The sequence below is a fragment of the Brachionichthys hirsutus genome, chromosome 12, assembly GCF_040956055.1.
Source record: "Brachionichthys hirsutus isolate HB-005 chromosome 12, CSIRO-AGI_Bhir_v1, whole genome shotgun sequence".
Taxonomy (NCBI): Eukaryota; Metazoa; Chordata; class Actinopteri; order Lophiiformes; family Brachionichthyidae; genus Brachionichthys; species Brachionichthys hirsutus.
Genome location: NC_090908.1, coordinates 11,394,568 through 11,407,222, shown reverse-complemented (window position 1 = coordinate 11,407,222; position 12,655 = coordinate 11,394,568). Strand labels below are relative to the sequence as shown.

Here is a 12,655-nt window from a genome sequence, read left to right as displayed (position 1 = left end):
CCCAGACATGACATATTTCACAATGAGTATATTTTACGGCTCATACTCCTGGCTGTGTGACTTTTACTGGGGCTCTGGATATTTTTATGTAGCCTTTCGACCTCCTCTGCTCCCACCGTTTGGACGACACTTCGACTGTAAATCGCTCTTCCTCGCTGCGTTATCGATAAAGAGACGTGCCTGGACTTCGATGAGTCCAATCCACACGAGGCCATTGCAAGTCCTCGACATATAGTGCTCCTTTAATCGACTCCGATGTTCGAATTACTGACTGACTGGAAAACAGAAGCCCGGCCAGCGTCTGTAAAAAAAAAAAAAAAAAGACTCCACTGTGTGTGTGTTTTTGTGTTTCTGTTTGTGTTTATGGAGACAGCTCATCCGATAGATGTTCCTGCTTCCCTGCTGACAAACTGCTGTTAATCCCAAACACAGCGGGACGGGAAATTGGACGGACTCTTTCGAGTGGTCTCACTCTGTGTAAACACAAATACGCACACACACACACACACACACACACACACGAGAAGTGGATATTGGCACATGGTGCGCATCAGCTCTGCCCACTTGCTGAGACTCAATATGTTGTGTGACCAGCTGTCCAGGGTTTGATTTTTCCAGCATTCGGTGCTTAGATGAGTCTGAATGTGTGCGTGTGTGCGTGCACCTGGATTAGCTTGAGTGTGCGACGCGACTTTCTGCAGACATCTAAACCCGTCCGGAGACGGCTGTGTGTCCATGCAAGGATGACTCATCCGCCGAAGCAGGACCTCACGGAGGAGTCCTGCTCATCTGTCATGATGCAATTACACTAATGAGACGATTTGTGGAGTCAGCCTTTGACTTTCAGGATTCAGCGATTTAATGTAAATTCGGGACCTGCCCAACTCCACAAATATGGAAGACAGAAATAGAGGGAACGTCCCCCAATGCTCCTTCCCTGTAATATTCATGATTTAACTTCCGTTGGAGGCGATGAAATTGGGAACATATCTTCCCACTGTCTGGATTTAATGAAAGCCAGTTGAGTTCTGTTAAATTTCTTTATAGGCTGATATCAGTGTTGATTAAAAAGACAACTGGGAGAGCACTCGGAGAGCGCAGACCTCCGCCAAGCATCTCAGTCCCTTTATATTTTGATTTACACCAAAAATAATTGACCCCGATTTCAACGGGATCTGTTTCCTCAGGTATTAAAAATAGAACAAATCCGTTGACATGCTCCGGCGTGGAATTGACTCAGCTATAAGACGACGCTTGTTAGAAATCTCTATCTGTAATATTAAAAGCACAGGAGGTCGAAACCCAAGTTTACCCCCCCCCCCCCCCCATTTTTTGAAAAATCTCGATGAAATCTGAAATCCGGATCCAATCCAGATGAAGTTTGTTTTTTTTAAACTGTAGATAGCATTGAAAATGTCCCATATCTCTCGATTGACCTAATGCAGACATGACAGAAGACACACAGGGAAAGGATTTAGAACCACCAGAAAGGAGGATGAGGAAAGGGTCGAGAGAGATGCACGATGGGTAGACGATGCAGACGTCAATGGCATCAGCATTTTTTTGGCGAGTCTCCACTTGATGGCACGCTCCGTCCCTCTGCAAACAGCAAACAACTCTTAGAAATTCAGCCATCTGTGGCACAAAAGCTGCCGAGCTCGAGCGTCCTACGCCTGTCCTGTGCAGAGGATGGAAGCTTCGTTTCTGTCGTTACCGCTTTAAAATAAAATAAAAAAGTAAAGAATTATGGTCCAAATTCGTTTTGGACACTGGAACATGTAATTTCCAAATCTCCCTGCGGGGTCTTCGAAAAGGCCTCGCCTGACAGAAGGATCCACGGCAGCCTTTGCGATGAAGGTCAGACGTCGCTCTAACTTATCCGGCGGCGCGATGAGAAGCCCGCGTGGCGATGCAGGCCGAGCCACAGCTCTGAAACGGGAGGATGTATGACTGAAACTGCCCTTTGCGGATCCATCCAGCCTGGCTGAGTCGAGGCTGGTGCAGAGGGCGGCGGATGCCTCCACCTGTTCCCGTTCCTGTTACCCGTGTGTTCGTTGGCAGCGACAAACGCCGGCGTTTGCCTAATTAGTTACTCGCTGTTGTGCGAGAGATAATTGATTAAGGGCCAATGCGGTTGATTTGCAGCTCAACCGAGCTAACATTGTGGGGAGCGCGGGACGGGACCGGGGTGGGGTGATGATGAACTGCCGGTTTCAGCTCAGCGCTGTAGACTCATATGTTATGACTGGAGGAGATTGCATTTGCTCAAGAGTGTGCATGTGCTAATGTGGTTCCTACGCGTGTGTGTGTGTGTGTAGGAACATTTGAGCTAGTCTCTGAGCTGGATCTGCTTTAGTAATACTTAGTCGTTGGTTTATACGTGTGACGGATGTCTGTCGAGCGAAAGGGAAGCAAAGCAAACAGACGTCCTGCGCATTTTAAATGAGCTTTGGATTAGCCATTAAATTACCCCCCAACGTTTAATTGCACATGTTAAATAATGATCTGGAGGTCAGGGGTTGGGTATTTCTTTGAGACGGCTCGTTGCTGAAGCAGATTATGTGTCCTTCCTCTGGTTGCCTCCGCTTGATATCTCGTCCGTCCAGCCGCCTCCTTGTTACCCAGCATCCTCTCTTTCATCCCACGGTTATGTCCCGTCTACCTGCGTTACATGCTTTTGCACTATTTTTCATTTCTCTTTCTCATGCCGGATTCAGAATGGGAGGCCCTGCAGGAACTGACACACGGAGAGAGGAAATTATTTTGAAGAGTCTCGGAGGGAGATTCATTTCTTTTGAAGCCAGGTGTAAAAAAAAAAAATCATTGGACGGAGGTGTTGAAGTTCTCTCTCTTCCACTCCAGCTGCATCACAGAAGACCACCTTGGCAGTTCGAGGAGAGGTCATCACCATGACGGCGTCCTCGCCCTCGTCTATGGCCGGCCTCTTCCTGCTCCTCCTACCGACTGTCTTCAACTCTGCCGTTCCGACGACCCCGACCCCGTCGTTGTTTGACCCGGTAACCCGACCAGAGTGCACGAAGAAAGAACATCCAAAGGTTTCCATTCAAGGTCAGACGTTGTCTAGAACCACTTATTACACTGGCTGCGGTGAGAATACAGATTATGGTCACTGTTTCATGTATTTGTAACAAGGATTACATTCCCAAATTACTCGCAGAATGCATTAAAACGTGACGGAGATGCATTCAGAGTTTTATGAATGAGTGAGAATCGGGTTTATCCTCAAACCTTGATCGCAGTTTAGATTTAAGATGTCTCTAATAACGCTTAGAATAGGCACTAAAATAATTCACGCTTCCTTTATGTGTTTCTGAATGAGGTTCATGGGTGTTAATTGTCTCTATTGTGTATTTTTATTGAGACAAATATTTGTTTTTACGCTCATCTGAGGGAAGAATATGATTTAGTGCGAACGATATCTGCACTCTTTTTCTACGTATACAAAAATAACGTTTTTCATAAATGCATCCCTGGTGCCGGATGAAATGCAACCGTTTGGCTTTCAGGAATGAAAGGATATAATAGTTATCGCCATCAGCCCTGTTTATCTGTACATTGGGCCAAGACCCAAGATGGAACAGAATAGCTTGGGGGCATTGAATCGACGATAGATAAGGCACAATGAGAGGTAAACATGCACAGAAATGTGCTGTGTTTATTTTTTTGAATGGGCTATTTGTGTTTCTTTGTATTTGACACTGGAGGACAAAATGCAGCTCCGAAAAAGATACACACAACTGCAGAGGTGTTCGTAGAAATATACTCTCCACCCTAAAGTCTATATTGAAGACGTTTTTCTCCGGGTTTTGTGTTCCCCCCCCTGACAGCAGCATCGTTTTCCAAGACTCCCCCTGTGCGCCGGGCCCGCCTCGGCGCCTCACCCATGTCAATCTGAGGACATAAAGAGCTTTGAGCCATTTTGCCCTTCTTTTTGGGTCAGATTTTCTGTGTAATAGAAGTTTTCCATTCCTCCGATACTGGTGAAACGGCCGTTTCACTTCCACACAAAGCTAAACCAAGGCCGGTTAAGCGCTTTGCCTATATGTCCCGCTTTGCCCACCGGGCTTCCAGATGTCCGGATTAGCCCGGCGCTTCGTTTCGGAGGCGTGCCGGTCGAGACAGGCTCCCATGATGGGAAGCTTGCAGGGCTGCCGGCCTGTCAAAGCATGCAAAGCAGGGCATTATGTGGAGGCAGCCATATAGAAAAGGCCTGCACAATGGAAGCGTCAATGAGAACCTGAGATTAGCCTCTGAGATTGATGACTGCTGTATAGCAGCCTGTTGAAGCGCCGCCTCGGTCACCTGTAGGAGAGCAGGGAGACGACAAAGAGGGTTTCTCTCGGGGGCCGAGCAGGAATGTGTTCCGCCTCTACTTCCTTTAACCGTACGTGCTTCTCATGGCAAGTTGTTTTTTGTTTGCTTGAAAGGCAAAGCGATCAGTCGTCCGGATTTAATCACGTCTGCTTCGGCTCCGTTGTTGAATTTGTCATGTCGGAGATTCATTTAGCATTAGCGTAGGGACTTTTAATTCTGTGCCTCTTCCCGTTTTTGTTTCCCCCCCCCACAGAAAGATGCGTTTCATGAAAGTAAAACTTATCAGATGGTTGACGGTGAATTTCTTTGATATTCGCCCGACCTGTTTTGCAGATTTTGTAATGTAGAACAAGTGATATGCCATAAAGAGATGAAGTGCTGCAGACGGGACAAGAGAGCAGGACAGGTGGGCCGATAATTAGACAGGAATCCAAAATGTCCCCGGAGCAGGTGGCTGATGAGTGGAAGAGAGGAAGATGCAGACTAGAGGCGGCATCGCCGCTACGTAGAACAGACTATTCCATGAAAGAGAAGAAACAGGGAATTTTAAGGAGGTTTTCTCAGGTATAATCTTCACCTCAGCTGGATTCTATTCCTTCAGCTCTTCTCTCTCTAGAGTTTGCTCCTCACATTGGTTTTAGTTTGCGGTTCAGACCAGGTCTCGTGACCCCCAGAGGCTAATAAGTTAAATAATTCATTTCATTCCTCAATTATCTTTATAAAACCTTGAATAAAAGATTCAGCATGTATAGCTTCTCTGTCCAGCTGATCCACGCCGCTCCGGTAGCCGTGCTCTGTCGGGCCTCTGTAAGCTGCTGCGGCAAATATCGTTTTAACGGCTAGACGCTCCGCCGTGCTGCCGAACTAGCCTCCGATGATGTCCGTTTCACTGGAAACAGCTACCCGCTGCAGGGCTACGGGAGCGCTGGGAGCAAACCAGACACTAAAATGGCAAACTGCACTTGAATTGATGGTTTTCCACACGGTCATCGCCGTGCAGGGCACCTCCTGCGTTGGCGGGAGGTCTTCACGCTATTACGTGGTTATTATAAAGATAAAGGTCACCGCTTTAGTGACTGCCTTTCATTTATAGAGCAGGTTGAATCCAAACGAATGAGTTAAAAGGAAAAGAGAGAGAATGTTGAATATTAGCTTCACAAGCCTGCTCGAGGGAGATCAGATGACTTATAACTAAAAGTACAATTAATCTATATATAAAGCGCAATTAAATATCAGAAGCGCATAGAGGCTCATGGAGGATGGGTTGTCATGGTAACAAAAGGATATATTACTATCGAAAACATATTAAAGTTAATTGTATTTAATTAGTTTTGTAAGGATCTTGTCGTGGAAAATGTGCACGTGTGACTTTTCACCCTAACTTTGAAATAGCCGGATATGGGATGGAAAATACTTGGCATCCGGACGCCATGTCGGACGTGCAGCAACCGCTCCAGACTGCACGTTAGCCTATCTGCTGTTCCAGAAGCGATGGATGCAGTGCAGGAATGCAGCGATGGATGCACGCAGCCTCCACCTTCAAGGAGCAGGGCGTGCGAGCCGCCGCGATGCAGACAGATGATATGGGCTCTCTCTCTGCACGTCTGATACGGCCCCGGCCATGAGGGTGCGGGCCGGAACATTTCTCAAGCTAGATATGCAGTCGGTTTGTGCTTTGTGCTCTGCAGGGCCAGACGACTGGTCTTTGAGTGAGCGTTAAGAGGAGGTGGAGCTCAACTGGCTGACTTTTTAGGACTCCCAGTGCAGCAATATCCATCAGGACAACGAGATGTTTGATCGGGGAGTCGACCCAGGATGCACGCTAATGGTTGATGAGTCTGCTTCCACTCCGCGGGTCCGTGGGAGGCGTCTGACGGCTTCACAAAAGAGGCTGGAGATTCTGGCTTCAAATTTTGTCTCTCCCTCTCTTACCCCCCCACCTTCCTCTACTATTTCATCTCCTCATTTGAGTCCCCCCTTCTCTCATTCATTCTATTCCCTGGTCTTGCGTTCCCTCCTCCTCCTCTCTTTATTTTCCCACCCCATCCATATTTTTGCCCTTTCTAATAGACAGACAAATGTGCCGCACGCTTCGCACGAGTCCCTCTATCTCGTCTTCATCGTTCGGGTAATGGCGCTGTCGTTAAACCGCCGCGTCGCCGTCTCTTGAACGGCACAAGAGCGATGCCCCTTGCGAGACATAACTGTTCCCTTAAATGAAAAAGCGTTCGCCATTAATTTTTGATCGGATTCCTCATCTGGCCGTCTTGTCTTACCTCGCCACCTTTCTCGGTTATCCTCGTCTGTGATTGGTGCTGGGGTTGGAGTGGCGCTATCAGAGTCGCGTGTTTGCCGCCATCAATCAGGCGGTGGAATGGAGCTGAGCTTAGCATGCTTTTGAGGGGCCAGCCTCTCAGCCAATGGCTTGTCAGGGTATCTGCTGCAGGCCGGCGTCAGAAAACACAAAATGTTTAAACACGGGAGGAATTGGTGGCTTCCTGCGTCCGTGCTGCTTAACGTCCCGTCGTATTTGGAAATCAAGCATTAGAAAAACGGATTCTTCTGGGTTTGCTTTGACAACTTGACGAGTCGACCGCCCGCCTAAAAGTTTTCAAAATCCCCCCCCGGTTCAAACTCTTTCAGGCACAGCGGGAATTTTCAGACAGGCATCTTTACCGGCTGCCGACTGAGAGGCTATTAGCCTCTTGGCCCCCCGACGCCTTTCCTCCCATGGCGTTCCACGGGAGAACGCCGGCGTCTCTCTCCGGGCTCCTTCTCAATACTGCTCAGTCCAGGAAGAAGGAGGTGAAGGGAAAAGGCAGGAGCCAAAATACCCCCCCACCCCACCCCCGCTAATCTACAGGTAGAGATAGTGAAGGCTGGAGCGTGAGGAAGGCGAAGAGCGATACGAGGAAGACCAAACAAGCGGAACGACAGCAGAGCCTGTTGGAGATCAGTTCAGCTGCCGCGGGCCTGATTTCTACAAACAAGTGTTTACAGTAAACACACGTTGTACGCAAACGTGTAAAATATGCCGCCTTGGACACATTCCAGACGAATCATTAGGCCGTTTTCACATTCCTCGATGGCGGACCCACATTTATTCAGAACGCAATCATGCACGAGCTAATCGACACTGGAGGTGAGCCTCCGTTGGCCGCGCCGCTCTCCAGATGGCAGATAGCAAGCCAGGCTTCCTGTGACCTGCTTTGTTAACGTGGATCGACCATCTTTGCCCCGAAGATAGCCATTTCACAATATTGCATCTTTTCAGCGGGTCTTATTCCCATTAGGAAGGCATTGTGTCTCTGCCGAGGCGGATACACAAGGCGGATAGAAGTTGATGGTTACAAATAACCCTTTCTTCACAGGAAATAAATAACAACCAAACAACCCTTACCGGGTACGTAACAGACGAGCAGTATCTGGTGTTGTTAAGGGGGTCACGAGGCTTCAACTCACCATCACTACACAAAGATCCAATACAGCTGCCGAGGACCAAACGACAAACCTCAAATTCTTGTAGAAAATCTGTACTCTGCACGCCGCGGTTTTGAACCCAGGACCTTCCTGCTGGGAGTCAAGTGTGCTACCCACTACACCACTGAGAACCGTATGCTACTCTATCAAACATTAGGATAAATAGACAGTAGCACGACGTCACCTGGTCGGAGACACGCCCACTCCACATGACACAAAAGGAAAAAGCACAACATAACACAACAACACAACAACATAGCAACACAGGACAACACAACATCAGCTTCTTATTCGACAGGTACAACTTTGGTGATACCTCAAGTCTCCTCACCAGCACGATGGTGTGTTGGTAGCATTATACCCTTTCGACTGGTGGCGCTGTGGGAGTGGGGTGGAGCGGAGGTAGCAGGGTAGGCCCAGGGCCTTACCTGGGCGGAGTGAACTGGACCATTGGTCCACTCCACTCCGCCCAGGTGTGCCCTGGGCCTACCCCGCTGCCCCTGCTCCATTTCATTCCCGTAGTGGGATTCGAAACCAGGGCCATTTTGCCCCCCCCAGCAAGGCTACCAACTATGCCACCGTGGTGGTGAGAAAACTTTCCCTGTTATTACAAAGTAATTACAAAGTAATAACAGGGCAAGAAAGTTATTACCTTGTAATAAGTTATATCTGTGTTGTTGTGTTGTAATAACATCACAGCGACCCCTCTAAATGTTCAAGGGGCCGGGCCAAATGTGGAGGTGGGCCGTAGTTTGGGGATAGAGGTGGGATTGGATCGTTATCAAATCGTCCATCGTCTGAGCTCCAACTTGAGGGAATCTCACATTCCATCTGGGATCAGATTGTGCCGGAGCACGTTTGTGTCTTCAGCGTTGACCCCCCCCCCCAATGTTGAGAAACTTTCAGACAGAAAAAGCTTATGATTCATGCCTCAGCCGTCTCCTCATCGCCCTGGCAGCCGGGGCATAATGCATTAATCCGTCTGCCTGATGATTGCAGAGGGGGGGGGGGGAACGCAATAATCATTCATCAAGTCCAGCTTGGGGCCCGTGGGCCGACGGTGAGGGAGGGGGTTCTCATATTCATCCAGCTTTCATTCATCCTGACCATAGAGTAGGACAGTTATGAGGGAACAAGCGGGCAGCGAGTATAAAACCCACTTGTAAGCAGGAGGATGAATGTCAGCCGGTGAAAGAGCCCTCGCTGCCGGGAAGGCCGTTCTCCGAGCGTCAACAAGCCGGGGGTTCCCGAGCTCGCCGGCATTCTTCTAAATCAAATTTGTCGAGCCCTCGCACACTTTTCCGACGCTCAGTTCGGATTTCAAATTGATTTACGCCCCACAGTCAACCCAGAATGGAATGTTCAGCTCCTGTTTTGCTAACGCTTCCGCGGGAACGATTCCCTTGTTATATATTACTCCGCTGCACTTTCTTATTTAATGGTTCATGTCATATCCTCTGTCTTAACGGCCTTACTTTATGAGGGATGTAACTCACTTTAACAGTCTGTCATTTGTCTCGAAGACAATTATTTCCTGATTCTGGATGTTTTCCAGGGAATAGTTAGCATGGAATGCAATGGGGGCGGGGCTTGGGTTGATTAGCATCAGGTTGCTCTGAAGCTTGACGTTTTGTCCACTTGCATAATCTGTTTTTTTATTATAATTTGTTCTTTACATCCTGATTGTACTGTGCGGTTGAACCGCGTTAGCTTTTAGCTGGCAGCTAACTAACACACCGCTAAGGCTAAGTCACTTTAAATGCTGGTTGTGGGAGAAGAAATAATTAATACGAAGAGAGAACTAAGAACGAAGGACATAATTTTTGGGCGTGTGCCAATCAGACGGCGGCTGGATGGCGGTGAGGCAATGTCTCTCTTCCACTTGAGTTTGTTGAAATCAATAAACCATCTGTAAAAAATGATTCCGCCACTTGAGACGGCTGCAGCGTAACGCGGCGCTCAGCGGGGTCGGGTTTGAGTGAACTCCCGCAGGACGGGAAACAAACGCAGAGCGGAGGAACTGCTCGAATGGTTTTCATGTTCAAGAGATTGATGTTTAAAAACGTAAGATCAATAATCAGCTTGTGAATTAGCCCCCCCCCCCGAAAGAAAAATCCTGTTTAATCCTAATTAAAATGTCAATAAAGTTATGAGAAGTTTGGAAAAACAGGTCAGAGGACCTTCCACTATAAATAAAGGTTTTTGTTCAGCTTTGTGCAACCCTCGTCTTTTAATCAGCCTGGGGAGTATTTACGTAAGATCGGGGAGGCCTGCGCTCCACGCCATTAATCAGAGGGTGGCGTGCCGACCGTCCAGCTCGCCCCCTCGTACCGGCCTTGTATGGTTTCCGCATGTCAATCCCTACGAGTGTTCCTCCATGTGAACGATCTGCATGCATGTGTATGCTGTATAAATATTTATAGAGGAAGTGAGAAGGCGGCCTCTTGCAGAAGTTGCGTGATTTATGATGCCCGCTGAGGTTGTTGGGGGGGGGGGGGGGGGGGGGGCTTAATCTTTTGAATTGTGTTCACCAATTTCTTACATTCTGTTATCAATTTTTAACGTTTTTATCATAATTTGTTGACAGTCCCTACCGGTGATCCCTACCGCTGTTTCCTCTTTTACCGCTACTGTGATGCCGTGTGCAGCAAGGGAACTATCGTAAATCCCCTTATGCTGAGCAAAACCTCCCACGCGGGCAGAATCCGTGAAAAGGTCAAAGCTTTGGGTCTCACAAAGACCGGAGAGAAAATGTTATTTTCCCGACGCTGGCATTGAAAGGGGATGCTTTGACATTTTTTGATTGGTAAATTCGAGACACGCTGAGCTGTGTTTGTCCCGGTGTCGGGTCGTATCAGGATTGTTAAGCCTGATGTGAAGCAGACAGATTAGTCCTGCTCTGCAGGAGACACCATCGCGAGGCGAGACGCTTTCTAACACTACAGCTGCAACCAAGCATTTCTACAAGTCGTATGTTCATGTTTGGCTGAAAATTAACCAACAATTTCTGTGCCAGTGTCCTCTTAGCTCGTGTTAACGTCTGTCCTTCCCTTCCGTCTTGCTTTTCTCAGCTCTCAGTCCGTGGATCGCCGCTTTTTCCCACCCCGGCGTGAGAGACTTCTCCCAGCTCACCCTTGACCTGACTCGAAATGAGCTTATCGTGGGTGCCAGGTATGAAACTATAAATCCACTCCGCCGAGCACATCACTGGGAACGCGATACCCTGTCTGACTCACGCCTTTCGGATCAAGGCGCTTCTTAAGTTCTCTGCCGAGACCGAGTCGAGCTCTGGATTTGGGCATCAGGGATGAATTTTGTGTGAAATGCATCATGTGTGTGCTTTAATGATGAACCCTTTTTAAAACAGTGAACAGCTCAGACTAGCACAAAGCTAACATCAGTGACTGAGGACTGACAGCGTGGCCTTTAATCAGCCTCGCTTTGAGTCGACAGCGGCTAAAACGACCCGTCGCTTCCCCCCGACGCTTCGTTTGCATTGCTAAACACGAGGCTAATAAAATCGTGTTGGCACTCATGAATCCTCCTTTCCTGTCTCCTCGCTTTAGGAACTACCTGTTCAGACTGGACCTCAGCAACATGTCGCTGATACAGGTAGGAACGCGCCGGAGAATCATTTGGGGGAATATCGGCCTCTTTTTCCACATAACCTGTTTTCAGCAGACAGGCCGTCCTTTGCTCTGTTTGCTTTTCTTTCCGATTAGCAGTTATGCAGAGACATGAAGCTTTTTCCCGTCGTAAACCCCCCCGCTGATCGGGGCGCAGAGGTTTTGCCGTGTGCTGTTTTCTCGCCCTTTGTTGCAGGAAAATGCGTTTGAGGGGTTTTCATTTCCCAATGATCCGTCAATGAAAGGCTTAAATCATGGCCAGGAAAAGTTGAATGAGCCTTGTTTTTGAAAACCAGAGCACGAAACCAGCATAAAACCACAAATCAAGGATATAAGACATAAAGAACTCCGGTTTTCCCGCTGTGGTGCTCCATAAACAATATGATGCTATTTATGGCCTCTTTGAGGAGAATCTAACAGATGATATTTTTATACTCTGTGGTCTTTCTGTCTCGGCCCCTTCGCTTTATGCCTCACTGTGCATCCTGCGGTGTAGCGCCAGTGCAAGCAGTTGTCTAACAGTTTGATGGTGTCGGCAAAATCCGATAACAGATGACAACAATAAAATAAAATGAGTTTTGCGGCTCGGAACTGCAGATGCATCGGTGGAAAAGTGCATTTTTGCAGCATACATCCTAATTTTATTGACATTTTTGGCACAGCCGATTGGTTTTGTGGCGTCTTGTCTTCTTTCCTGTCATGAAAAGTAAAAGTTCCCGTCGGTGATATCTAATGTCGGGACTTCTAACCGCAGATTCCGTCTGAATCGTTGTGAGGCTGTCAACGAGTAAAAAAAAAGCCATCTTCCGTTTAACCCCCCCGGCGGGACGCTCCCTTTCCGTACGTCAAACGAACGCAGGATGACGTTGTCTGGGTCTGATAAAGCTTTCCACCACGACGAGGCAAATTTCAATCTTGTTTATGACACTTCTGTCTGGGGAACGGGCCTATGAAGGTCGCTCCACGCCCGAGGACGTGACGCTGATTCCTCCACCGACTTCATGAGGCTGGTTTGATACTTTCTGCACAGAGACTTGTAATTTTCTGAATGCTTTAAAACTTAGCAATGAATTTATTTATTTATTTGAAAGGATAAAACCCCTTGAGATGAAACATCTCGTTTTCATGAATAGCTAAAGACAACAGTTTGCGGCTTCAGTCACGTTATTATGCCAAGGACAACGACGGCCATTATTTCAGCACGTCCCCCGGAC

General features: G+C 48.0%; 1 protein-coding gene across 1 annotated transcript in view; it reads left to right on the top strand.

Annotated features, from left to right (window-relative positions):
• The first annotated feature begins 2,909 nt into the window (after positions 1–2,909).
• Positions 2,910–12,655, top strand: part of sema5ba (sema domain, seven thrombospondin repeats (type 1 and type 1-like), transmembrane domain (TM) and short cytoplasmic domain, (semaphorin) 5Ba) — a 41,182-nt gene continuing 31,436 nt past the window's right edge. Inside the window, 3 exon segments of the mRNA XM_068746603.1 lie at positions 2,910–3,069; positions 10,887–10,986; positions 11,382–11,427. Coding sequence (XP_068602704.1) covers positions 2,910–3,069; positions 10,887–10,986; positions 11,382–11,427 — 306 coding nt within the window.